The 26248-nt window shown below is 36.1% G+C and overlaps 1 protein-coding gene across 1 annotated transcript in view; it reads right to left on the reverse strand.

Moving 5' to 3' along the window:
• MSH3 (mutS homolog 3) overlaps positions 1-26248 on the reverse strand; it is a 206246-nt gene that overhangs the window by 12364 nt on the left and 167634 nt on the right. Inside the window, 2 exon segments of the mRNA XM_044662970.1 lie at positions 5237-5423; positions 22221-22378. Of these exon segments, the coding sequence (XP_044518905.1) occupies positions 5237-5423; positions 22221-22378 (345 nt within the window).

Below are 26248 nucleotides of genomic sequence, written 5' to 3' on the forward strand. Positions count from 1 at the left end.
TCCAGTTTGCTTTCCTTCTATCATCTCCTCTTTTCCCTATCTACTTCTCCTATTTTTCTGTGGAGTAAGAAGGATTTCTATATCTAAATGAATGTGAATGTCATTCCCTATTTGAGCCAATTCCAATGAGACTAAGATATAAACACTGATACTATTCCTTCTTCCCCTCCAGTAAGAGCTTTCTTTCATGCCTTTAATGTAACATGATGTACATCATTCAGCCTCTCTCTTCCTCCTTGTCCAAGTGCATCCTTCTTTCTTATCCCTTAATTTTACTTTTTTTAGATATTACTCCATCATCATAATCAATTCAGACCTGTGCCCTCTGCCTATATATACCTCTTCTAACTGCCCTAATGACAAAGTTCTTTAGAGTTATAAGAATGATTTTCCCATATAGAAATCCCTTATAATTTCTCTTTCCTTTTTACACTGTTTTATGCTTCTTGCGTCTTGTATTTGAAAGTCAAAATTTCTATTTACCTTGGTCTTTTTGCCAGAAATGTTTTAAAGTTTTGCATTGCATTAACTATTTATATTTTCCCCTAAACGAGTTACACTTAGTTTTGCTGGGTATTTCTTTTTTTTAATGTAGAAGCTACTTAAATCTCATGTGATCCTGACTACGGCTCCATGATATGTGAATTTTTCTTTCTAGCCGCTTGTAATATGTTCTCCTTGACCTGGGGGCTCTAAAATTCAGCGACGATATTCCTGGGATTTTTCATCTGGGGAAATCTCTTTCAGGAGGTGATAGGTAGATTATTTAAATTTCTATTTTATCCTCTGATTTTAGGATATCAGGGAATTTTCCTTGATAATCTCTTAAAATATGATGTCTAGGTTCTTCTTTGGATTATGGCTTTCAAATAATTCAACAAAAATTATCTCTCTTCAAACCATTTTCCAATAAAAATTCCCTCTTCACATATTTTCCAGATCAGTTGTTTTTCCAATGAGATAGTCTACATTTTTTCTATTTTTTCATTCTTTTGATTTTATTTGATTTTTTTCTTGATGTCTCATGGAGTCATTAGCTTTCATTTGCCCAATTCTAATTTTTAAGGAATTATTTTCTTTAGCAAGCTTTTCTATCTTCTTTTCCTTTTGGCCAGTTCTGCTTTTTATGGACTTTTCTGTAGTAGATTTTTGTGCCCCTTCTACCATTTGGCCTATTTGGGTCTTTTTTAAGTTTATAAGTTTTCCCCAAATTACATGTTGATACTATTTTCAATAATCAATTTGACAATTTTTCAATCTATGTTCTCTTTCCCCCTCTCTTCAACTCCTCCTCCTTCCCCAAGATGGGAGGTAATGATCAGTGATGGAGAACCTTTTAGAGACCGAGTGCCCAAACTGCAACCCTCACACTCTCTACCTTCCCCCAGACAGAGGAGGGAAGCAGTCCCCTCTGGTACAGGTGCCATAAGTTCACCAACATGGATATAGACTATTCTGATTTTTTTCAAGTATTATTTTCTTCAGGATATTTTTTATGTCTCCTTTATAAAGCTATTGATTCTCTTCTTCATGTTTTTCTTGCACAACTCTTATTTCTTTTCCCTTTTCCTTTAACTCTCTTATTTGATTTTTTAAATCCTTTTTGAGCTCTTCCAGGAATTTGGGGTGGTGGTGGTAGTGAAGGTGGTACTGAGACTAATTCACATTTTCTTTGAGGCTTTGGATGTAGCTGTTGACTTTTTTGTGTGTTTTGTGAGTTTGTGTTTTGATCTTCCCTCTCATTGTAGTAACTTTTTATGGTCAGGTTCTTTTTTTCTGTTGTTTGTTTTTCCAGCCAATTGTTTGACTTTTAATTTTATTGTTAAAGCTGGAATCTGTTCCAAGAGTGGAGGGAGCTCTGTCCCAAGCTTCAGGTTTTTCAAGCTGCTATTTTCAGAGTTAGTTCCATCTGGTCTATAAGTTTTCAGTTCTTCCAACATGGTATGCTATAAAGAAGTAGATGGTCACTGCTCTCCTGGCCTGTAATCTGGTCAGTCGGAGGCCACAGGAACTCTTTCCTGCTTTGTAACTGTGATCAGGGTCCCCACTCTCCAGCAGCCATGATATAGTGTCATCTGTAGGCTGGGGGTTTCAGAAGCCACTGCTGCCAATTTAGTTATCTCCAAGGCAGGCAGGCTTTCTGGGCATAGCCTGCACTCCACCCTCACTACAGTGACAGACCTTTCCTGCTGACTTTCTAAGTTGTCTTAGGTTAGAAAACTGTTTCACCTCATCCTTTTGTTGATTCTATCATTCAGGAATTCTTTTAGAGAAGCTATTTTAGTTATATGAAGGGGAATTTGGGAGAGTTCAGGCAAATCCTTGCTTTTACCATGCCATCATGACACTCTTAATCTTTTTGAGTGTCATAAATCTCTGTGACAGATTGGAAAACTTATGGATCCCTTTTCAGAATAATGTTCTTAAATGTATAAAATAAAATAGAAAAGATAACAAAGAAAATCATTAAACTGAAATTTGTTAATAAAATACATTTTTTAAAAAGAGAAAATACCCCAAGTTAACCCCTCCCATTTAGAATAAAAGTCACTGAGTCATATTAAAAGAATCATAAAAATTATAGCAAATTAATTGAGGTTTTATTAGTGATAAAGAAAAAATATAAACTTCAATCTCTATTATTTATCTGAGGGCTAAGGAAAAGTGATGCAAAGGAGAGAAATAAGACATGAAGAGGGAAAAATTATAAGGAGAGAAATACACAAAAAGAAAGAAAAAGAAAAGTAGGCAGACTTGGGGGGACAGAAGGACTTGATACTGAAAGAAATAAACACAGATTCAATCAGAACCAATAAAGAAACTCACTGAAAATGTAACAAATAACAAAATGAAAAATTTAAAGGTATTGAAACAGAGGCAGGTAGGTGGCCCAGTGGATAGATAGCCATGCCTAGAGACATGAGGTCCTGGGTTAAATCTGGCCGCAGATACTTCTTAGCTATGTGACCCTGGTCAAGTCACGTAACTCCAATTGCCTAGCTCTTTTCACTCTTCTGCCTTGGATTCAATACTTAGCATTGATTCTAAGTTCGAAGGTAAGGGTTTTAAAAAAAAAATTCACCTTTGGAAATCAGGATCTTTTAAAATTCTAATTGTTTGCTAACATTAACTTCCTACCAACTCTGTGTTGCTTGAAAATGCGATAAGCACACCTTTGTTAAGTCACTGAAAAAGGTGTTAAACAGCTTAGGTCTCTGGGGCACTCCAGGAGAGAAGCCTTTCTCTGCTGACAATGAAGCTTTAAACACTAATTTTGGAGGTCTGGTTTTTCAGTAAGTTCTGAATTAGACTAAATGAAATCAAGCTGTCTGGCCTATAGTTTGGAGATTCCATTCCACTGCCCATTTTGAATCTAGCCAATATTTGTCCTTCTCCTTGACAGCGGCTCAGCAGTCAAATCTGCAAGCTTCTAAATACCCCAGCATGTATGGCACTTGTATTATATGGTGACTTCAACTCACCAAGGGCAAATGGTATTTTACTCATATTGGCTTTTAACTCCTTAATAACAATTTTTGTTTTGTTCTTTCCTAGCTAAGAGCTATTTTCCTTGGAACAGAAAATAGAAACAAAATTAAGTAGAGACAAAAGTTAAGTCCTTCTACCTTCTATCACCTGACATAATAGAACCAGTTACCTTGAACACTGTCTCTAGCCTGAACCTCCTCTTTTCCACAATATAGTTAAAAAACCCCTATTTTTGCTATTCATGTTCACTCTGAGCGTTAGCTCCTGATACTATTCTTTCAAGACTTTCTGATTCTAATTTTGAGGTTGTCCAGGATCAACCAATACCTAGATATTGTATAGTTAGAAAAAATTTTGAACCTTTGGACTCCATCTCCCAGAATTCTTCCCTTGTCCCAAATTTCCTTTTCCCTTTTTATTTACTTGTGTTTTTACGTTACTGTTTATATAGTTCTGTAACTCCTCCCTCGTGCTCTTTTCTTGCGACTCTTGCTTGGTTAGCTAGCTTTTTTTACTTTAGTTATTATTAATAAACTTTATAAATTATAATATGTAATTATTGTATATTAATTTTAATCATTACAATATTAATAAAGATGGAAACCTTCCACTTAAATCTTACTCTGATGCCTCATGATGGAGTGGAGATAATTCTGGATTCTTAAAGCTATAAGCCAGGGATAGATACAAAAGCCATTAATGAATTCATAAGCATCCCAGTGGGCCACATATTGACTTAGTTTTTAAATGTAATATTATATATGCTTTATTATATTGTATTTATATTGTTAAATATTTCATTTATATATAGAAATGCTTATATTTATATATAGATACATATATAAATTTTATTTATCTTATTAAATATTACATTTACATTTTAATATAATTACATTTTAATCTTGTTTGGGCCAAATATGTGAAACCTCTGGTGAGGGTCTATCAAGGCAAAAGGTTAGAGAATGATCTCAGTAATTCAGTGAATGTGTGTTTAACAAGGAATACTCTAGGTCTGGAAATGCTTATCCCTTAGCTAACTAAGTGGGCTAATTTTTTTGGGCCATAATAATCCTTTTCTTTTTAAGCCTTTATATTCTGTCCTAGTAACAACTCTAAGACAGAAGAGCAATGGCTGAGCAAATGGGGTTTAGTGTCTTGCTCAAGGTCACAAAGCTAGGAAGTACCTGAGGCCACAATGGAACCCAGTTACTCCTGACTCCGGACCTGGTTCTCTGTCCACTATGCCTCAACCACAACAATTCTTGAAGATAGTTTACTAAGTTATAACATATATAATCTGCAAGGGTGGAGGAAGAATCCATGCTGAGAAAGTCAGAGATCTCTGAAAATACTTAAGTCAGCATGGATGGAAATATGGCCAGAAACTCTCCTGTGGGGAACATGTAAGAACTCTAAAGGAAACTAAAAAAAACAAACAAACAAACAAAAAAAAAACCTGAACCTCCTTCAACCACATAAAGGAAACCATAGCCTGTGACATTGAATGTAGCCATTTTAATGACAAACACAACCTCTTTAAAGCCTTAGTTTCCCCAAATATGAAAGGCTTGTAGTAGATGACCTTGATGCTTCCTTAGAGCTCTATGCTGATTATCTTAGGAGTTTTTTAAAAATCAATTATTGGGGTAGCTGTTATTTTTAGAAGGTTTGGGAATAAGCCTAGGGAGTTCAATCTAAGGTGTTGAGACTATACACACATTTTATAAAGAAAATGCAATATACTTACATCTCGAATAAAGTGCTCTAAGGTAGCATAAGCAATGGCAATTCCATCATGGGTGCTTGTCCCTCTTCCCAATTCATCCAAGATCACTAGGGATTGTGACGTTGCTTTTCTTATGATCTCTGCTGTGTCTGTCAATTCTTCCATAAAGGTACTCTGTCCTTTGTATATGTTATCTGCAGCTCCCATCCTACAAATAAGAAGAATGGACTGTTTTTCCTTTGGACTCCAATTAAATTCAACAAATATTAAGTAAGTAGCTCTTTGTTTGTTTATGTGCATGCATACATAGTTTCCTGTGCTAGAGGTAGAGGAGACAGATAGTTTCTATGGTTCCTCTACTGCTCTAACATATACACTAATCAATGTAAAATAACATGCAATGAGGATATTTAGGGGATGTACAAAAGGCTGTTTTGTGAGATCTGAGAGAGAAAAGGTTGCTGACAGTGGAGAGGTTAAAGGAAGGATACATAAAGAGGCATTTAAATTGGATTATAAAAGCCAGAGAGAAAAACAGTTTTTGTATTTTTATTTAATTAAACTTTTTTAATGCAATAAGCATCAACAAAGTAAACAAAAATTAAGAATAAAATTTTTATAATATTATGAATTTCAAACCACTAACATTTGTTGCAAAGGAAAAAAATATAAGCTTCTAAAATATTTACTTCTGTTCTGATTTTGTTTTCTTCATTGCTATATCAGTCATGTTAACCCCTCCCCTTTTGTAGTCTTCATATCATATTTATAGTATAATAATATTCCACTAAACTGATAAGTCACATAAATAAGTAGTGGTATAGGACAGTGACAGAATACTACTGTGCCATAAGAAATAGTGAGGTTAAAAACATGGAAAAAAACTACATGAAATTATTAGAGTGAAATGAGCAGAACCAAGAGAACATTATATACAGGAACAGAAATATTATTTGAAGAATAACTTGTGTATGTTCACCTCCAAAGAAAGAACCAATAAATAAAAACAAGCAAGATAAAGTATTATATAAACATATTTCTTTTTTTTGGTCAAATGACGCCTTCTCTAGTGCAGGAAGAGAAGGTGAGAAGAAGATAACCAGGAACTTTAATGTAATAAAACAAATTAACTAATTAATTTAATTTTAAAATATTGATAAGTCACAACAGGAAGTCAAGAGCCGAAAAGGAGAAAAGAGTACAATACCATGAGTGAACATCATGAGTAGGATGAACAAGATGGGAAAGAACAGGGCACAGTTAGGCTAGAGAAAGTATCTTAGATGGGATAAAGCATATAACATGGGGAAGAGAGTGGTAACAGACAAGTGGGTTCTAAAATTGCATGAATTCTTTGAAAAAAATAGGAAAAAGGGCAGCTGATAGTACAGTGGATAGAGAGTCAGGCCTGGGATCAGGTGGTCCTGGGTTCAAATCTGGTCTCAGACACTTCCTAGCTGTGTGACCTTGGGCAAATCACTTAACCCCAAATGCCTAGCCCTAACTCTGTTCTGTCTTAAAACTGATACAAAGATAAGATAAGAGCTATTTGGGGTTTTTTGGGGTGGGAGGTTTTGAAAAAAAAAAAATAAGAGAAGTCCAAACAAATTCCTACTGTGGTGCAAATATGATCTTGATACTTAAACCAAGGAGAGTCAAAACAGAAAATTGGAGACCAATATCCTTAATGAACATTGCTGTAACAATTTTAAATAAAGTATTTGCAAGGCAACTACAGCAACATAACACAAAGATTATACACTTTGACCAGGTAAGCCTAACTCAATAGGAGGAAAACTATCAACATAACAGGCCATATTAATAATAACAACAGAATTGTATGGGTAGACATAGGAAAAATTTATGACAAGCTACAAGCCTCAGTCCTGTTAAAAATACTAGAAAATATAGAAATAAAGGAGTTTTCCTTAATATGTTAGTAGTATCTATGTAAAACAAAGAGATAGTGTAATATATAATAGAGATTAACAAGAAGTTTCCAGGGTAAAACAGAGATCCATTAACTTTTCTATCCATCACTACTGTGATATACTACTAGAAATGCTAAATAAAGCAATATAACAACAACAACAACAACAAAAAAGAAATTATGGGAATACACATGGGAAATGAGGAAACAAAATTATCACTTTTTGAAAATGATCTGATAGATGACTTAGAGAACCCTAGAGAAAAGGAATCAATTAAACAGTTGTAGGATATAAAATAAATCCATATAAATCATTTCTGTATATTACTAGTAAAATCCAGCTAGAAGAGATAAATTCATTTTAAAATAATTACCAAATGATTAAAAAACTTGTGAGTCTACCTGCCAAGATATAAACACAGCAACTATGTGAACTACAAAGATCTCTTTACAGAAATGAAGACAGACAAATAACTACAAAAATATTATTTGCTTATGGGCAGGCCAAGCATCTATATATAATAACAATTATGATACTAATTTACTTATTCAGTGTCAGGCCAATCAAACTCCCAAAGAAATACTTTATAGATCTAGGGGGTGGGGGAGGGGAATAACAATTTATCTGAAGGAACAAAAGGTAAAGATTTTTAAGGGAAATAATGAAAAAAAGTAGGAAGGAAAGGGACCAAGCAATAGCAGATCTCAAACTATCCTCCAAAAACTAATCATTAAAACAATTTTGTATTGGGCAAGAGAGATGCTAATAAGAGGAACAGATAAGAATAGGGACATAATATATAAAAAGCAAATAAGCACAGTAGCCTAGTGTCTGATAAACCTATCTACTGTGGTGAGAGCTCATTGTTTAAAAAAAATTTCTATGAAAACTGAAAAGCAGTCTGCCATAAATTAAGTTTAGCTCAACACCTCACACCATATAGCAAGATAAGCTCCAAATGGATATATTACTTAGACATAAATGGGCAAAAAGGAAATTACTTTTCAAATCTATGGCTGGAAAAATAGTTCATGATAAAACAAGAGACAGAAAAGGACACAGAAGATAAGCTGGATAATTTTGATTACATAAAACTAGAAAGCTTTTGCACAAAAAAAAAAAAAAAAGCCAATACAAAATTAGAAAAGAAATATGAAATGAGTTGTGTGTGGATTTTTACAGCACATTTCTTGGATAAGGGCCTTATTTCTAAGATAAATAAGAAACCAATTCACATTTAAAAGAAATAGAGCCATTCCCTAAGTGATAAATTGTCAAAAGACCTGAAAAGGCAATTTCGAAGGAAGAAATCCAAGGTCATCAAAAGCCATATGAAAAAATGCTACAAAGTATTAATGGAGCAGTGGAAATTAAAACAAGTCTGAAGTTCTACCTTATACTGAACAGATTAGTAAAGTTGGCAAAAATAACAAATGTTATAAGACCTGGGGAAATAGGGATATAAATATATTGCTAGTAGAACTTGGTCTAGCCATTCTGGAAAGAAATATGGAACTACACAAATTACTAAACTGAATATCAGTTGACCAGCAAAACCACTATTAGACAAGTCCTAAAGATATCAAGGAAAGAAAAAAAGGACCCATGTGTATGAAAACATGAATACCAGTATGTGGTGGGAAAAAACTGGAAACAAAGATGGTGTCAATCAGTTGGGAAACAGCCAAGCAAATTTTAGCATATGAATGTAACGGAATATAATTATGCTATAATAAATGGCACTTTAGAGAAACTTAGGAAGACATACGAAATGATGCCAAGTGAAGTAAGCAGAACCAGGAGAACAATTTATTCAATAACAAAACAAACTGATCTAAACAATAAATGCAACAATCAGCTACAGTTCCACAGGGGCAATGATAAAATGAAGCATTTTATTCATCATCTAACTAGGAAGTGATAAACTTGGGATACAGAATGATATACATTTTTGAACATGGTCAGTGTGGAAATTTATTTTGTCAGACTATGCATATTTGTTAAAAAGATTTGATTTTTCATACCCTGCCACCTCAAGCACTCGGGGTATAAGGAGGTGAGGGAGAAAAAATGGGATTTCTGCTCATTCAAAAAAAAAATTTTTTTTTAATGAAATAAAGCAAGGTGGAGATGGCCTTGAATGTCAAGCAAAGAAAGGTGAGTGAACTTTAGTTAAAAGTCACTGAGGAGGTAGCTGGGTGGCTCAGTGGATTTAGAGCCAGGCCTAGAGATGGGAGGTCCCAGGTTCAAATCTGGCCTCAGACACTACCTGTGTGACCCTGGGCAAGTCACTTAACCTATACTGCCTAGTCCTTACCACTCTTCTGCATTGGCGTCAATATACAGTATTGACTCTAAGACAGAAGGTAAGGGTTTAAAAAAAAAGGTCAATGAAGATTTATTAGTGGGGTCAAAACTAGATCTATGAATAATTTTTTTCATAGAAAATTAGAGGAAAGAAAAATGGAAAGATACTGAGGATATTAGCAGTAATGAATGTCTATACTGAGACATTTTCAAAAGGAAGTGATAATTATGGGAAACTGTACAGTAAAAATTGGCAGGACTTGAGGAGTGACAGAGTAGGAAGAATTAAAAGATCACAACCTTGAATATGGAAGACAAGGTAATCAGAGATGCTAATGATGGAAAACTGAATAGTTTTAGGGGGAAAAATAATAATCTTTGGTTCTGAGTCATGTTGAATTTGAACTGTCAGTTAGATGTATGTCTGTCCTATGAGTAGATGGATACACAGGTCTGGATCTCAGAAGAGAAGTAAGAATTTATATGAATTTCTTTTCCTCATGCGAAAGCAAAGTACCCTATTCTGGAGGACTTCTTCATTTCAGCAGATCTATGGCCAAATTTATTTAGGTCCCCATACCACTGATGGAATGCAACTTTTCTGTCCTTAGCAACACAATTGAATGTGTCTGAAAAAATCACTCTGTAGTCAACCTGGTGATAAACCTCTTTGAACTTAGCTAGAGTGGTTCTTAAGTGATAGATCTAAAATAATTTGCCCCAAAGTTCTTTAAGTATTGAGTTATTAACAAGAAATTAGTAAAAAATAAACTGTGTGCTCAATATCAAGATAGCTGTACATCCACAGTGTATTCTTTGAGAAAAAACTGAGCTAAATCTATAGTTCAAAGAATGTATCTTTACTCTGTCTTCAATCTCCTAAACATGGCAGATCAGGGATGCCCTTTCATTCTAATATGGGCAACGCAATATTTCACTGTTATAATGTGTGAAGACTGTGTGTACTAGCTTCGGGAGTTTCTCAAGCATTTTCCTACATGCGTTGCTAACTCAAAACCTCTGAAATGCATTGCCTCCAAATGACATAGCAATCAAGAGATAGCCTCCTTTCCTTCTTCACAGACATGGTGATAAGCACGAGACTAATCTCTGGGGCAATGGGAAAGGAATTACAACTTGTGTTCATTTTAGTGAGAAGTCCATTCAGCCCTTCGCCAGGCTCCTAAGTCTTTATTCTTTCCACCATAGTTTCCAAGTATCACAAGCAATACAGGGAGGGTGTTAAGGATGGTTAACCAGAAACGCTAACTCAAGAAGGTGAGGGGAGTGTAAAGGTGCAACAAGACCAGTGGCCTGGCTGGGAAACTCAAGTCTCAGGTGGTGGAAGGGAAGCAAGTTGACAGAACTCCTCCCCGTCCCTTGGCAGTTCAAGACTCTGGCTGCTGATCCTTAACTGTAGGAATGATGAACCCAGTGTCTGCTGTTTATATAGCGAAGCCTCTTCTGAGATGAATTTGGTATCAGAAGGAATAATTTCACAAGCAGTGGATGATTCTTGTTATCAGAATCCAATTCCCAATCAAGGATGGTTAATGTGTTCAAAATGCCTTCACGATTGATCTCTCTCTCTCTCTCTCTCTCTCTCTCTCTCTCTCTCTCTCTCTCTCTCTCTCTCTCTCTCTCTCTCTCTCTCATAGAATTCCAATGGCCACAAAAGCAGATAAGATGGGAAGCTGGCTTTGGTGATTTCTATATTCAGGCCTATGTAGTTTAGATCAGAGGACTCTCACACCAACTGTTTAAGTTTGAACAAGGATTGAATAACTTGGAGGGTATAGGGTTGATGGAATATGGATAGGAAGGAGGAGTAGGTCAAATGTGTCTAATAATCTTCACCCCTAATGGGGCAGAAGCTCAACATAGGAACTTGTTCCCTGTCTTCCTCACAAGCTAATCTACTTCACTGTATAATCTAAGTATAAGTGCAAGATGATTTAAAGATGATCTTGATTGGGGATCTGAAGATATTGAGATTTTGTTGTGATTACTGCTAGCTGGATTTCTTTGCAGCACTAATTAAATCAGGGTCAGTGTGAGACAGTTTTATTGATTGTCTATGTGAGTAAAAGCTGATTTCCACCAAGTTCTTCTGGTCAGGGTTATGCTAGGCCTCAGAAAATAATAGTAATCCCAGCACCCTATCCCAGAAAAGAGTGAATCACTCAGCTTGGGGCACTCCTTCTATACCCACATTCTTAACTGCTCTTAACTGCCCCTCTCTTGGGGTTCCATGGCAATGCACCCTACTTAAGATTCTTCAAGCTACAGGAGGTAATGAGAGAAACACATGGTGGCAGAAACCTTGACTTGGATTTTCCCTGTTATAAGCGAGTTACCCTACAAGTATGCTTTTTCTGTGGCCCATAGCTCTCAGTCTCTATAGATACAAGGGGGGGAAACAACTTATATACTATGAAACTTTCTACTAAGTACTTACTGCTAGTTTATTCACAAACCAACCTCATCAACTTAGCTAGAATACTGTAATTTACTTAGAAGCTAATTGTACTTAACTTTTTTTATTTACAATTTTACTCAAAGTCCCTATGACCCTGAAAAGGGGGATATGATATATCTGAAGATCATCTTCCACTGGGAAGAGGTCACCCAAAACTGGGACACTCCTGGACTATTAAGGCATCTGGACTCCAGTGGAATGAGAAGATGTCATAAAATATTAAGAATATCTAGAACCCTTGTTATCATAAGAGTGATAATCTTTGTTTCTTTAAGGAATTTTTTTTTCCTGAAATAAAACTGTTCTTTGTGTAAACAAGGATTCTCTGAGGAAATGAAGTCAGTCAGCTAGCACCATGTTGGGTCAAGTGGCATAGCGGGAAGAGAAACTTCTAGCATCTGGGAGACTAGTCTCTTGTCTTGAGTGAGGTCTTTGTCCTCCAATCAGAGAGGCTCTAGAGAGACATCATGAGAACTGAGAGGACAGGAAGCCTGTCTTTTTCCCCTGGGTCTCCCAGGGCTTCAGGGGGGCACAGTTTGACTCTGGGATGGCTCAGCCTATTAGCAGAGGAGGCAGCTGGCCATGTAGCTCTTCGTGCTTTTCTCTCTCTCTTTCTCTGGCCAATCTTTTAATAATTATAAAATTAGGATAGAGTCTCTGGAGAAATTTAATCATAACAGGTATATTTCTATACACTTATTAAAAATTAGGATAATGGCCAAATATTCAACAGGATTTTAATCATTCTTTGAAGTTCAGCTTAATTAGGGATTTCTTTTTTTAATTGAGGCATTTCCCAACATTATATTAAAAACAAAGACAGAAGTCCTGCTTGTTTCCATATAAGAGAATCAAAGAATGCAAATACTCTTAATCATCCTTCTTCAGCTAAACAAACTCCAGACCTTTCTATGAATGGAACTTGCTAAATGAATGGAACTTTAAACCACATGGAACTTTAAAAATACAGAGAGTATGTTAGGGCAGAGTTTTAACCTATGCAACCCATTAGAAAATTGAAAACAACCCAAGACATCATACAGTGAATAAGTAGACTGAGAGAATTAACTAATTTTTCAAACTGGCTAAATTGTTATCCAAGATTATTTTAGTCAACAGAAGAATTAGCCTATCAATAAGCATTTATTAAGCACCTACCATGTGCTAAGCACCATGCTAAGTCCTACAGATACAAAGAAAGGCAAAAGGTTGTTCCTGCTCTCATGCAGCTCACAGTCTAGATCAGTGATTCCCAAACTTTTTTGGCCGACCTCCCCCTTTCCAGAAAAAATATTACTTAGGCCCTTGGAAATTAATTTTTTTTTATTTTAATAGCAATTAATAGGAAAGATAAATGCACCTGTGGCCATCACCGCCCCCTGGATTGCTAACACCACCAGGGGGTGTTAGCGCCCACTGTGGGAATCACTGGTCTAGAGGGAGACAACATGCAAACAGCTACACATAAACAAGAAACAAACAGGACAAACTGGGAGTAATCAGCAGACCGAAGGCACTAGCATTAAGGGAAAAAAGGCTTCTTGTAGATGGTGGGATGGCATTTGAAGGAAGCTAGGAGGTAGAGGTAAGGCATGGGAGATGGCCAGTGAAAATGTCCACTTCTAGGGAGCCACTGAAGTTTAATGAATGAGGGGTGGGACGCAGAAGAGTATGGCATGGCTGTGGCTTTAGGAAGATCAAACTGGCAGCAAAGTGGAGAAGGAACTATAGCAGGGAGAAACCTGAGGTAAGTAGACCCCAAACCAGGGTACAGCATCATTTAGGCATGAGGCAATGTAGATCTGTACCAGGGCAGTGTCAGTGTCAGAGAAGAGAAGAGGGTATATAAGAGAGATTTTACAAATTATATTCACCTCTGTCCTTCCTTCACCTAAAAAAAAAAACAGATTAGAAAAGCAGAATAAACAGTTAGAAACTCATGAGGTAGTGCATCTGCAGGGCAACATACACATTCATTCTTCACTCCCTTTGCTGGTCACACAGGAGGCTGGATTTGGGAAAACTCAGAAGCCAGTGAAATGAAGTTTACCCTAAGTAGCCCACTATCTATGTGCCTAAAAATCCTCTCTGAGTACACATAGTTCTTCCTGGTGGGAACCTGTACTGCACATCCTTCTCTGCTCCCAATGTCCATCACGATGATTCCCACAGCACACTACCAGGAATACTGTAGCCATATACAAGCTTAGGAAAAGATTAGTAGGCATTAGTAAATTGAGATAAAGAGTGCATATTTGTATTTGAAAAAGTAAATCAAAATACTCTTAGGTGAGCATTAGATTTTCTTCCCAGTTTCAAATAATTTCTTCCCTACATTCATGCCACTAGCTTTTATTACATACTTTGCTCCTGACTACATAAAGGCCAGCCTGATCCAAGACATATCTTCCCTTCCCATTATCCTTCTGTCTTCTCCTTCACTTGATACAGCTCTCCACCAAGTCCCTCCCACAATGGAAATTCCTCTTCTTCTTCTAGGTCCACTACAACCCATTCTCACCATAGCCTTCTCTCTTCTATTGGTCCAAGACAATGGAAAAAGAAAAGAAGAAAGAAAAAGGAAGAAGAATAAAGATGGTTTGTCTTGTCTAGGTTACATAAGGTAATATAGTTTGAGCGATTATATAGGTTTATAAACAGGTTTTTGTTTTCCTTCCTTAATGGTAGAAGGAGGGAATGAGAGAGAAAAGATAGATTTTCATTGATTGAAAATTTTAATTAAAAAATAGCATAACTAAAAATAACTTCCACAAGTGCTTCAGATGTGCCCTGATGAGAATTCCTGAGTCATAGCAGATGAGGAGTTGGTGGTTCTGGGTTTTAATCTGAGATTAATGGCAATGCCTAAGTCACGGAACTACTCTTGTGTTTGAATTTTCTCATTTGTAACATATCTGGATATTAATTCCTAACATACCCATATCTCAGGAATGTTTATATGAAGGTGCTTCATATGAGTATGATGTAAATATTTTATTTGTCTATTGGCTATTCATACTGTTTTTCATAACGTGAGTATAATGAGCAGGATTTTACAATTTTGATGTAAATTCATTATTATTTTATTTGTACATTGGCTGCTCATGCTGCTTTGCATAATCGGATCAAATAAACTAAAACTGCTGTGGGAGAAAAAAATTACCCACATGTACTAATAGGTCTTTTGAAAGAAAAGTTGTAAGCACTGAAAGTAGGATTAGGACTGAAATGTTCCATTACTTTTCCATATACATTTGGACATTGTGCATATTTCTAAGATTATGTCTCCTCAAATCATAAAATTAAAATAAATAGGAAAGGGAGTTAATAGTGTCTTAATTTTTTTATAGTCCTTAAATTGCTTTTTAATGTTCTACTCTGAAAGTTTAGCATTATAATAAAACAGTATCTGAAATTAATTAAAAATTGTGCATATAACCTCAAACTTATTATTTCAAATTCTTTAGCTTAAATAAAAAATTATATATAAGAAGTTATTATCATCATTGTTATATAGGATATCACTTAATTTAAAACATCATTAAATGGTATGTTTTAAATAGGTTACTTTCTCCTAAGAAAGGTTTCAGAATTGGTTTCAGCAAAGCAAAATTTTTTTTTTTAAAAAACATACTTTTAGTGCTAACAAGTGTAAGACTTGGACTCAGAAAGATTTGAGTTCAAATCCAGCCACAGATACATAGTAGTGTGACACAGGACCACTCACTTGTCCTTTCGAAAATCTTACTTTCCTCATCTATAAAATAGGAATTATTTTATTTCCTACCTTATTGACCAGTTGGGAGGATCAGATAAAATAAACTTTGCAAATCTGAAGCATTATATAAATGCAAGCTATTAGTAAAAATCTCTGATTTTATACCATCCCCTTTTTTGGAACTATCTTTATCAGTGTCCTTTGAGCCCTCTTTAATGCCACAATCATGTGGCATAATAGATGGAACACTAGACCTGGAGTTAGGAAAATAATAACAACAACAACAACAATAATAATTTTCACTGTTTGGCCATTTTTAAATCATGCCTGACTGTGACCTCATTTGGCTTTTTGTGGGGGCAAAGATACTGGAGTGGTTTGCCACTTCTTTTTCCATCTCATTTTATAGATAAACTAAGGCAAACAGGATTAAGTGATTTGTCCAGTCCAGGACTAAGTGTCTGAGGTCACATTTGAACTGAGGAAGATAAGTCTTCCTGACTCCAGGCATACACTCTACCCATTGTGACACTTAACTGCTTAACAACAGCAACAGCAATAATAATAAACATTTACATAGTTCCCCAAGCCACATCAAATGCTTTACAAAGGAGGCAGGGCAGGCAAGGGATAGAGCATTAAACATGAAATCAGGAAGAATTAGGTTTAAATCTCATCTTAGATTGTGTGATGCTGGTCAAGCCATCTGACCTCTCCAGTCTCAATTTCTTCAACTGTAAAAAATAAGGGGTTAGGTTCAGGGACCTTTAAGGTCCCTTTCAGCTCTAAATCTGTCTCATGGGGAAAACTGAGACCGAGAGGCTATATCTGACTCAAGATAACAAAATCAGTACTAAAACAACCAGCCCTGCCCTCCTTGTTATATTGTTGGAATACCTCAGACAATGATAGGATTGATGGTGCTAGTCTGGATTTCTGCAGGTCTTTTTAAGGAAAAAAAAGTAATAGCCCTTGGTACCTCCATTCAACTTAATAAGGTCAAATACATAAGGATCATTTTGTTCATCTAAACCTGGGCTCAGAAATCCAGAGTCTTCTGATTACTTCTCACATCTATTGAAAATTCCTCAGCAGTCCTTGCTTACCCTTGTATGGGATCTCAGATTTAGAGCTAGAAGGAACCTAGGATCCAACCAATCTCTTTTTATAGATGAGGAAACTGAAAGCCCAGAGGGGCTGATACTCATTTAAATCTTGGTGTACAACAATCTCCATCTCTTCTTTCTCTCCTTGCCATATTCTTTTCCTTTTACATTTTCACTGAATTTACCTCCATGAATTTTATTAGTACCCTTGGAGCATGATGTATTTAATTTTATATGAATATTAATTTCTTCTCAGAATGTTTGTGAATTCCAGAATATTAAAGTTGGAAGGGACATTCACGGTCATCTAGTCCAGCCACTCATTAAACACAGGAGGGAATTTTAATGGATAAAGAAATGGTAACCTGACAAAAGTTCTTAAAGCACATCAATGAAAACATTTAGAACTAGAATCTACATCTGACAACCCTAGTCTCCCTTCTACCTCTCTATTGCTTACATGTAAGTTTTTTTGTAAATTTTGTAAGTACTGTGTTTTTTAATGTGTATCGGTTCTGCCTCCAGCTCCCTAGGGACAGAATCTAAAAATTTGTGTATTCGATTTATTTCTTTCAGTAGCACTTCATGACATGCCCTGCGCACAGTGGTGGTGTTGATGACACCAACAAGAATTTACTATGGATTTTAGGGAACTGTGCTCAATGTTTCCAATAAATTAAGTCAACATAATGCATTTTTAATTTAAAATTTTCATTTATTCATAAATCACTTGAGCACATGCTACCCACAAGATACTATATACTAAATGGTAGAATTTGAAATATTTGAAATTTTGAATTTTTTTTTTTAGAAATAAAGGGAAGTCTAGAACATTTTGGCATGAAATGAATAGATACCTAATTTTTGTTATCACCTTTTATGTATTTCCACCCAAATGTAACAGAAAATCTAGATGAAATTTCTTATGTTTCACAGTAAAGGTACTGAAAAGTTGGCCAGCTCAGGCAACACAGAAGGTTGTAGTTATGTGATTAAGTGGGGAAAAAACCTCCAGGGTATTTTTAGGAGTGACAGGCAGACTTAATCCTTCTAATCCTCCTTTCTAACCCTTATATAGGTCAGGAACAGTTAATAATGCATTAATGGAGCCAAGGAATTTATTAATTTATGAGCTGCTTTATACAGTTAAGAACATTTCATTGACAACTTGACCATGGAAATTTGTTCCTATTGAGTTTTAAAATGGTATCCTAAAATAAGGGCTCCTAAATTCCTAATTACAGCTTTAGGGATGCCCTTCTCCTCCCTTTAAATCACCATCTCTGAGCCTTAGAGAAGGGGAAGAAGAAAGAAGGCAGCTGTGAGCAAGGAAGTGATGGGGGATGGGTACATGGGGTTCTAGGAAGTGAACCCAGGCAAGAGAGATGAGATCTGGGCAGCTCTGGATAGCAGATTCTCTTAATCCCTAGGTAAATTATCCATGAGGTTCCAAGAATTCAGAATACCTTTGGAAATGCCATACTGGTTGGCTTGGGAAGTAATATCCCACATAATGTCAGACAGAGAGCTATTCTCAAAGTATATCCATAATAATGAAAAATTATGAAGTCTATATTTAAGTTATGGTTCAGATTATCCAAGTAATGATCATTATGCTTTAGCAATGCTGTCCGTAGAACAATGATTATATGTTTAATTTTACTCAGATACTTTCTTCAGGATAGAGGTGGCATGGGAAATGTTGCAAACAGCAAGAAAGTATTAAGTGAAAAGATAATTTAAATAGGATACTGAGCATCTAGAGAAGTAGAAGGATGTAAAAGAGGAATAAAAATTTTAAGAGCAGAATTCATGGCCTGCATTAGCACAAATAACTGGCAGAATAGAAAAAGTTGAACCCATGGTGGCATGTCTTACCAAAGAAACAAAAGAGAATAACTGATTAAGAATAAAAAAAAGTAAAGGATAATCTGAAAAAAAGAGAGCAAAAAGCAATAACACTAAAAGAAAGTAGATTACTATAGAAGCAAAATGTACTGATCTCTAAGACAGGAGGATCTCTAAGACAACTTAAGGATTATAGAACTCCCAAAAGAGCATGACATGTTAAAAAAAATCTGAACACCATAATGCAAGAAAAAAAAATAAGTATCAGAAACATACCTAGAGAGAAAACCAGAGTTGAAGAGATCATTTGCTTCTGAAACATTCCAAACAAAAAAATGCAAGAAAGGTAAACAAATACAGCAACTAAGAGTAACAATAATAAGAGAAAAAAGAAGCCAGAGAGACTTCTCCCTCTTTTCTTTTTTCAGAGAGATTTCTTTCTAAGTGCACTCCAGGAGACAAAGCTAGACATAGTTAAACAGAACTAGAGAAAGAGCCTGACCTAAAGCTGGAAAAACCTTGGTTCAACTGATTTTTCTGACATACAGAGGCTCTGAGACTCTCAACATGTCAGAGGGATTCCTAGTGGCCCAGGGAACCCTCAAAACTAAATTATAGAGGGCAACTAGGTAGCTTGAGTATATATTATCATCAGCAATAATAACAGCAATAATATTATTCATAATAATGTCACTGAAGGTTTATTACCCTTTGGAACAACTCCTCAGGGTAGTAAGGATTATGAAGTCTGCTGGGAATTATAATGTTATGATTTGATAGTTTAAAAAGTGCACTAAGACTTTTGTAAGACCCTGAAGTTATTTGTGTGGTTGGGAGATAAGAGTGCTGGACCTGGAGTCAGCAAGACAAATTCACATCCAGCCTCAGTCACTCAGTAGCTGTGTACCATTTTCCAGTCGGGAACAGCTAGGTGGTACAGTGGATAAGGTGCCAGGTCTGGAGTCGGGAAGACTCACCTTCCTGAGTTCAAATCTAGCCTCAGGCACTTAGTAACTATGTGATCCCAAGCAGTCCCTTAACCTGTCTGCCTCAACTTCCTCATCTGTAAAATGAACTGGAGAAGGAATGGGCAAACCCAAATGGATTCAAGATGTGTCAACCATGACTGAAAAGACTTAAAAAACAACATCATTTTCTACTAGGTACATTTCTTTGGACTGAACTCCATCATGGCCCCCAAGAAACTGTATCATCTTCTGAGAATGCATCAGCTCTGTGACATCTCCTCAGTACTCTCTGGAGGGCTGGAGAGCAGAGCAAAGAACTCTTTCCAAAAGCTTCATTTAAGGCTTCATTTAACCCATGACCTCCTGTTTCTAGGTCTGGTTCTCTGTCCACTGAGCCACCTAGTTGCTCCTATAATTACTATGATTAATTTTATCCTTTTAACTGGACTAGAGGCTTCTTGAGGAGAGAATTGTTTTGTTTATCTCTACATCCTCCATGAAACCAACCAGCAAAATAAATGTGTAATTTTTAGTGGGCTCCATTTGCCTATTATAAGAGTTTAGACAAATATCCTCCCAGGCTAAGTCATTCATGGCTAAAACATTAGTAAAGTTAGTGGAGGCCAATCCAGGTAAAATTTGTAGTAGAAGAGGATATTCTGTTTGAAGCTAACATAAGGCACCGTTATAAACCCATTTAGTGGTAGTAGAAGGCAAAGTCCTATTTTCCTGTTTAAATATAATTTTGCAACAAAGGTATTATTCCACTTGCATTCCACTGTGCATTGCAATGTCATGACACACTGACACCTTCAAAAAATGAAAAGAATTCCCCAGAAAAAGGGAAATCCTTCCAGAAATCACTTAAACTTGTGAGAGAGTTGCAAGATGAAAGAAAAGAAGGGGTCAAAAGTTATAGGTTGAAAGGGGAAGAAATTTGGAAGTAACAAATAAGGAAGGTATTTGTCAGTATAGGCAATAAACAATAATAAAAAAAACAACAACATAAAAACCATGGTGTTGAATGCAGAATNCTCTATTTTGTGGGTCTGCCTTACTGCAAAACTAGCTTATAATAAGGCCTTTTTTTAGTATGTTAGTAACTAAAATCACTCACATAGTATCTAAGACAAGCCTTCCTTATGCTCAGTGTTGGCCCATAATAAATAGTAATATTGTGAGGCTTAGGTGTGTTATGATGTTATCAGAAAATAACCCTTTTCCTTTAAAACTTTCTTTTTTTAAGTTGTGCTACTTTTTCATGTATTGGCTTTATATCTTGGAACAGGTGAGGGTTGATGAGATCCTGAAACAGAGGAATAGTTATGTTTGCAGAGAGAAGGCGATAGGAGCAAGAAATGTTTTGGAGATAGAAAGATAAAGATTTGGCAATTATTTGAATATATGGAGTGAGAAAAAGGGAGGAGTCAGGTATAATGCCACAGCTGTGAACCAAGAAGACTAGATGGAAAGTAGTGCCCCTGAGCAAAACTGGGAAGTTTTGGAATAAGGTGGGGTTTGGGAGGAAAATGGGTTCTGTTTCAGATAGGCTGATTTTGATGCTGGTAGGATATCTAGTATGAAATATCCAAATGGCAGTTAGAGATGTGTGACAGACGTTAAGAAGAGATATTAGAGCAGGATACAGAGATCTGGGAGTCATTTGCATAGCAATCATAATTAAGTCAGTTTTGAACTGTGATAGTTTAATGTCCTCTGAAAGAGAATACCACATAGCAATTTAAGAATAAATCCCAGGTTATAAATTATTATGTAAATACGAATCTGAATTAAAAATCAGAAATGCAACAAAGAACATTGGTAGGATTAAGTGAGGTAATATGTTAGAGAGACATAATTAAGCAAAGTTAAATTTAAAGTTGCCATGGTTCAAGTCATTGATTCAATAAAATTATTATTTTTTCCCATAATCTTCACATACCATAAAAATTAAGTTAGGTCACAAGCCACTTTTTTAGCCAAAAAAATAAGCTTTCATTTATATTTTTCTCATCTTCCTATGTCAGCTTACATATATAATTACTTATAGTTTGCCAAAAGGGATTAAATTTACAGATTAAAATAAGAAGCAAAATTATAGTTACCAGTGTCACAGCTGATATTTATATGGGGCTTTGGGAAACTAAAGAACACACACAATTTCATATGATTCTTATAAATATTATTATCAGCATTTCCTCTTTTTATAGACCTTTCCCCTTATTTATAGATGAGAGAACTAAAGTGCAGGGAGGTAGAATAACTTTGAAGAGATGCTGAAGATCTGGTTTTTATCCCAGTTCTGCCATTTTCTAGTTGTATCACCTACACTGGGACAAACTAGCTAGGAGGAAAATTAATTCTTCTAACTCCAAGAAGTGCTCTTCCTACTAGAACTTGCTAGCAAATAATGAACTATGAAATAAACTATATCAGACAAATCTTTTTAGCTCTCTCAACTGATAAAAATAAAAATGCTGCAATATGTGAGCATTAAGCCACTCTGCAACTCTATGATTCATGATGAAATACTTTCCAAAAGAACTAAAACATTTAAGAAAAATATATCAGTTTAAATGCTTAAATGAAAAGAGAATTCAATATGATTCATTTACAGGAATATATTAAAATGGAACCAATAATTTTACCTTGTGAAAATACCATCCACAATCCCAATTGTAGCTTCTTCTGCAGGAACATAGGAACCAATTTGTGCCATGATGGTAATCAATGCAACTTGTTTTATGTAGGAGCTCTTTCCACCCATGTTTGGTCCAGTAATTATCATTACTCTCTCAGAATCCCCCTAGAAAATTTAATAGCAATTTAACATATCATTCCAGAGGCATTCCTATTAACAGGTGCAATTAATCCCATAAATTGAATTAATTATCAAAATGGTTCTTCTCTCCACTTTAAAATATGCTAGGAGTGAGGATAATAGACAGTGGTGACCTGGAGGAATCATGTGAAACTTCACAGGAGCCACAGTCTAGAAGCTTTGTCTACTGCAGTGTTGGGAAGCTATCCCTTTCCTATCCAAGAAGAGGTCTTGCACTAACTAGAAGAATTAGCATAAAGCAGTTTTGGGGGCTGGTTATAAAGAATCTGCTCCTTCATACAGAGGAGACTGCATCTAGTTGCCATCAAGTAGACTAGGACAAACTAGCTAGGACAAAAATTGGTTCTTCTAACTCCAAATCAGAAATACTCTTCCTACTAGAACATGCCAGCAGGTAATGAACTCTGAAATAAACTGTCAGCCAAGTCTTTTTAGCTCTTCTGACTAATGAAAAAGCTGCAATATATGAGTATTAAGGGACTCTAACTCTAATGGACTAAAGGAGGACTTTAAAGGGCTGGGGAGGCCATTATACCTCATAACATCCAAACTGCTCTATTCTACTGTGTTCTAAGACTATATATTTCTTTCTGGGTCTGACTCTTATTTTAGATTTTGGTCCTGGGAAAAGAAGTCTGGCATCTGGTATTCCTGGGGAAAAGGGAACTCCTTTGTAGAGTTTTGTTATATCTGTGTACGTATAGAGGGAACAAAAATCATATTCTGAGATGATCAATTTATAATTTGTTTTTAGTAGCTTCAAATGAGAGCTTTATTTTATTTTACTTTTTTTTTTTTAAAACCCTTGACTTCGGTGTATTGTCTCATAGGTGGAAGAGTGGTAAGGGTGGGCAATGGGGGTCAAGTGACTTGCCCAGGGTCACACAGCTGGGAAATGGCTGAGGCCGGGTTTGAACCTAGGACCTCCTGTCTCTAGGCCTGACTCTCACTCCACTGAGCTACCCAGCTGCCCCCCTATTTTACTTTTTATTTTTTAAATTAACAAAGCATCTATTTTCTAACCACCACCCAACCCCCACCATAATCTCTCTTTCTTTCCTTCTCTCCCTCCCTCATTCTCTCCTTCTTTCCCCCTTTCCCTCCCTCTTTTCTTTCTTCTTTCCTTCCTCCCTCTTTCCTTTCTTTCTCTCCCTCCTTCTCACCTTCCTAACTTACTTCTTTCTCTCCTTTCCATGGCAAGAAAGTCACAAAGAAATCATTGAGTGATTTTCCCCTTGAGTTCTATTTATTGTAAACAAAAATATAGCAGATTCTTTAAGTTCCATTTGCTTCTTCCCTTTTGAGCATGTCATAAAGATCCATGTCTGAGATTATGTTTTGAAGATCCCTAGCTTCCATGTCTAAGAGTAGAGTGAGGAACAGGTAAAGACTCTCACAAAAGGTATGTTTGCTAGAATTACCAAAGAGCTGTGCCTGGATTGGGGTAGAGACTTTTACAAGATAGGGGCTTTATCTGTAATTTCATTAAGACAAGAACTCTGGTGAGGAAACTTCCTCAACCATTCATAGTCTTAGTGCGCCACCTAGAGCCATAATGAGAGGTTTAGTAATTTGCCCATGGGTCACACAGCTAGGTGTGTTCAGAGACAGAATTTGAACCCATGTCTTTTTGGCTTTGAGGCCACTTTTCTGTTGACTATGCCATACCGTCTCTTGTGAGGTCCTTAATTATAAGGCAAAATTTGGCAGAAGAATATGAAATAACTTAGGCTGACTGGGTAACTATCACCATATCCTCACCACATATTCACTAATTTGCCTCTACTTTGCCTCAACTCTTATTAAAAAGCATAGACACTAAAACTACCCAGTTGCCATTTGCTTATTTTAATCTCTGTTCATAATCCTAATTCAATCAACATTAGAGGAGATTATAAATAAAATTTCCCAAAACTTGGACAGAGATAAACTTTCTTAACTATGGATGGCTGGGAAAGAGGAAAGGGAATAGATTGAATTGCCTGATTATCTAAAACTCTTCTCCAATCTGTTAACAGTACACTAGGAGACATGCAAGAAGAAAGAGGATGGATGTGCTAGCAACGCACCAAATGGCTTTTAGCATGTTATATTCAAAGAATACAAGTCAAAAAAATCACCCCATGACATCCCTGGTTCTCTTTGAAAATGTAGGACAAACAATGACAACAACAATGCAAATCCACTTTATGGGAACATTGAAGGAACTTACAATCTTAGATCAAATTCAATCCCCATTCCACTTTCCTGTTTCCAACTTTATCTTAGTAGGAAAAAGAATAAAAGAACTACTGGAGAATGGAGAAATCTCCTTGAGGGCAGGTACTATTGCTTACTTATCATTATGTTCCACAGTGTTTCCTCTATAGTACATACTGAATAAAATCCTGGTTAATCAATTCAATTTCTTCTTGGTAAAAGGGTTAGTGAAGGGGCATGCAAAGAGTAATGGCTAAAATTTGGGATGAATTTCCTTTAAAATTAAAGATTTGTATGCTGTTTCCCACTTCATGAATAATCAAAAGCATTCTATACAAATACTTTTGATTAAAATAAAAATGCTGCCAAAAGTCACTAGCATTCTGGCTTTCTAGCACATCACCTAAAAACAGATCAACAGAAGAAAGAGGCATAAAAAAAATGAAGTAGCATAACATAAGGCAAAATACCACATACAAAAAAGTGACAACTCAAATTCAGGATGAAGCTCACTGAGCTGTGGATCCAGTATACAGCTGAGTAGGCTGGAAGGTGAAGCAAGTATTTGAGGAATGATACAAGAAAAAATCAGTTCTTTAAGGGAATCTGGGTCGGACAAAAGAGACACTCAGATTGACCAACATTTACCTGAGCTATGCCTATATCCCTCTCATTTCACAAATAAATAAGTGCTAGAACTATGCACACCACACCAAATTCCCAAACCTCCACAATCATGCCTCCTACCCATTCCTTTTTTCTATTAGCAAAAAAAGTGGGTCTACAAGTGAGGAAAAGGGAGAAAACAAGAAACAGTCTGAAAAAGACAATCACTGTTCTCAAGAGTCAAGAGCTCAGTCAAATGGGGGAGACAACATGCAAACACCTATGTAGAAATGAGACGTGTACAGGATAAACTGAAGAAAATCAACAGAAGGAAAGCACTAGCATTATGAGGAATCAAGAAAGGGTTCTTGTAAAAGGTAGGATTTGAGTTGGGATTTGAAGGAAGTCATGAGGGAGAGGGAGAGAAAGAGAGAGAAAACAGAGAGAGAGAGAGAGAGAGAATATTCTAGGCCTAGCAGACAGTTAATGAAAATTCTATCTGGGAGTCCAGATATGGAGAGTCTTGTATAAGAAATAGCAAGAAAGGCCATGTCACTGGATCAGAGAATATGTAAGCATGAGTAAGGTGAAAAAAGACTAAATGGTAGGAAGGGACCTAGTTACGAAGGGCTTTAAATACCAAACAGAGGATTTTCTATTTTATCCTGAAGGTAATAATAATAAAATAATAATAATAATAAATAATAATAAAGCTATCATTGTATTGCACTTACTATGGGTAAGGCACTAATAAGCATTTAATAAATATTTCATTAGACTCTCACAATCAGCCTGGAAGAGAGGTGCTATTATTATCCCTATTTTACAGTTGAGAAAACCAAGGCAAACAGGAATTAAAGGATTTACCCTAAGTCACACAACTGGTAAGTGTCTGAGATGGGATTTTAATTCAAGTCTTCCAGATTCTAGGCCCAGCACTCCATTTACTGGGCCACCAAGCTGCCTGGAGTTTATTGAATATTATGATTGGGTTGGGTTGGGGGTGAGGTGACACATCCCCTGCTTTGG

This window comes from Gracilinanus agilis, chromosome 1 (assembly GCF_016433145.1).
Source record: "Gracilinanus agilis isolate LMUSP501 chromosome 1, AgileGrace, whole genome shotgun sequence".
In the NCBI taxonomy this organism is placed as follows: Eukaryota; Metazoa; Chordata; class Mammalia; order Didelphimorphia; family Didelphidae; genus Gracilinanus; species Gracilinanus agilis.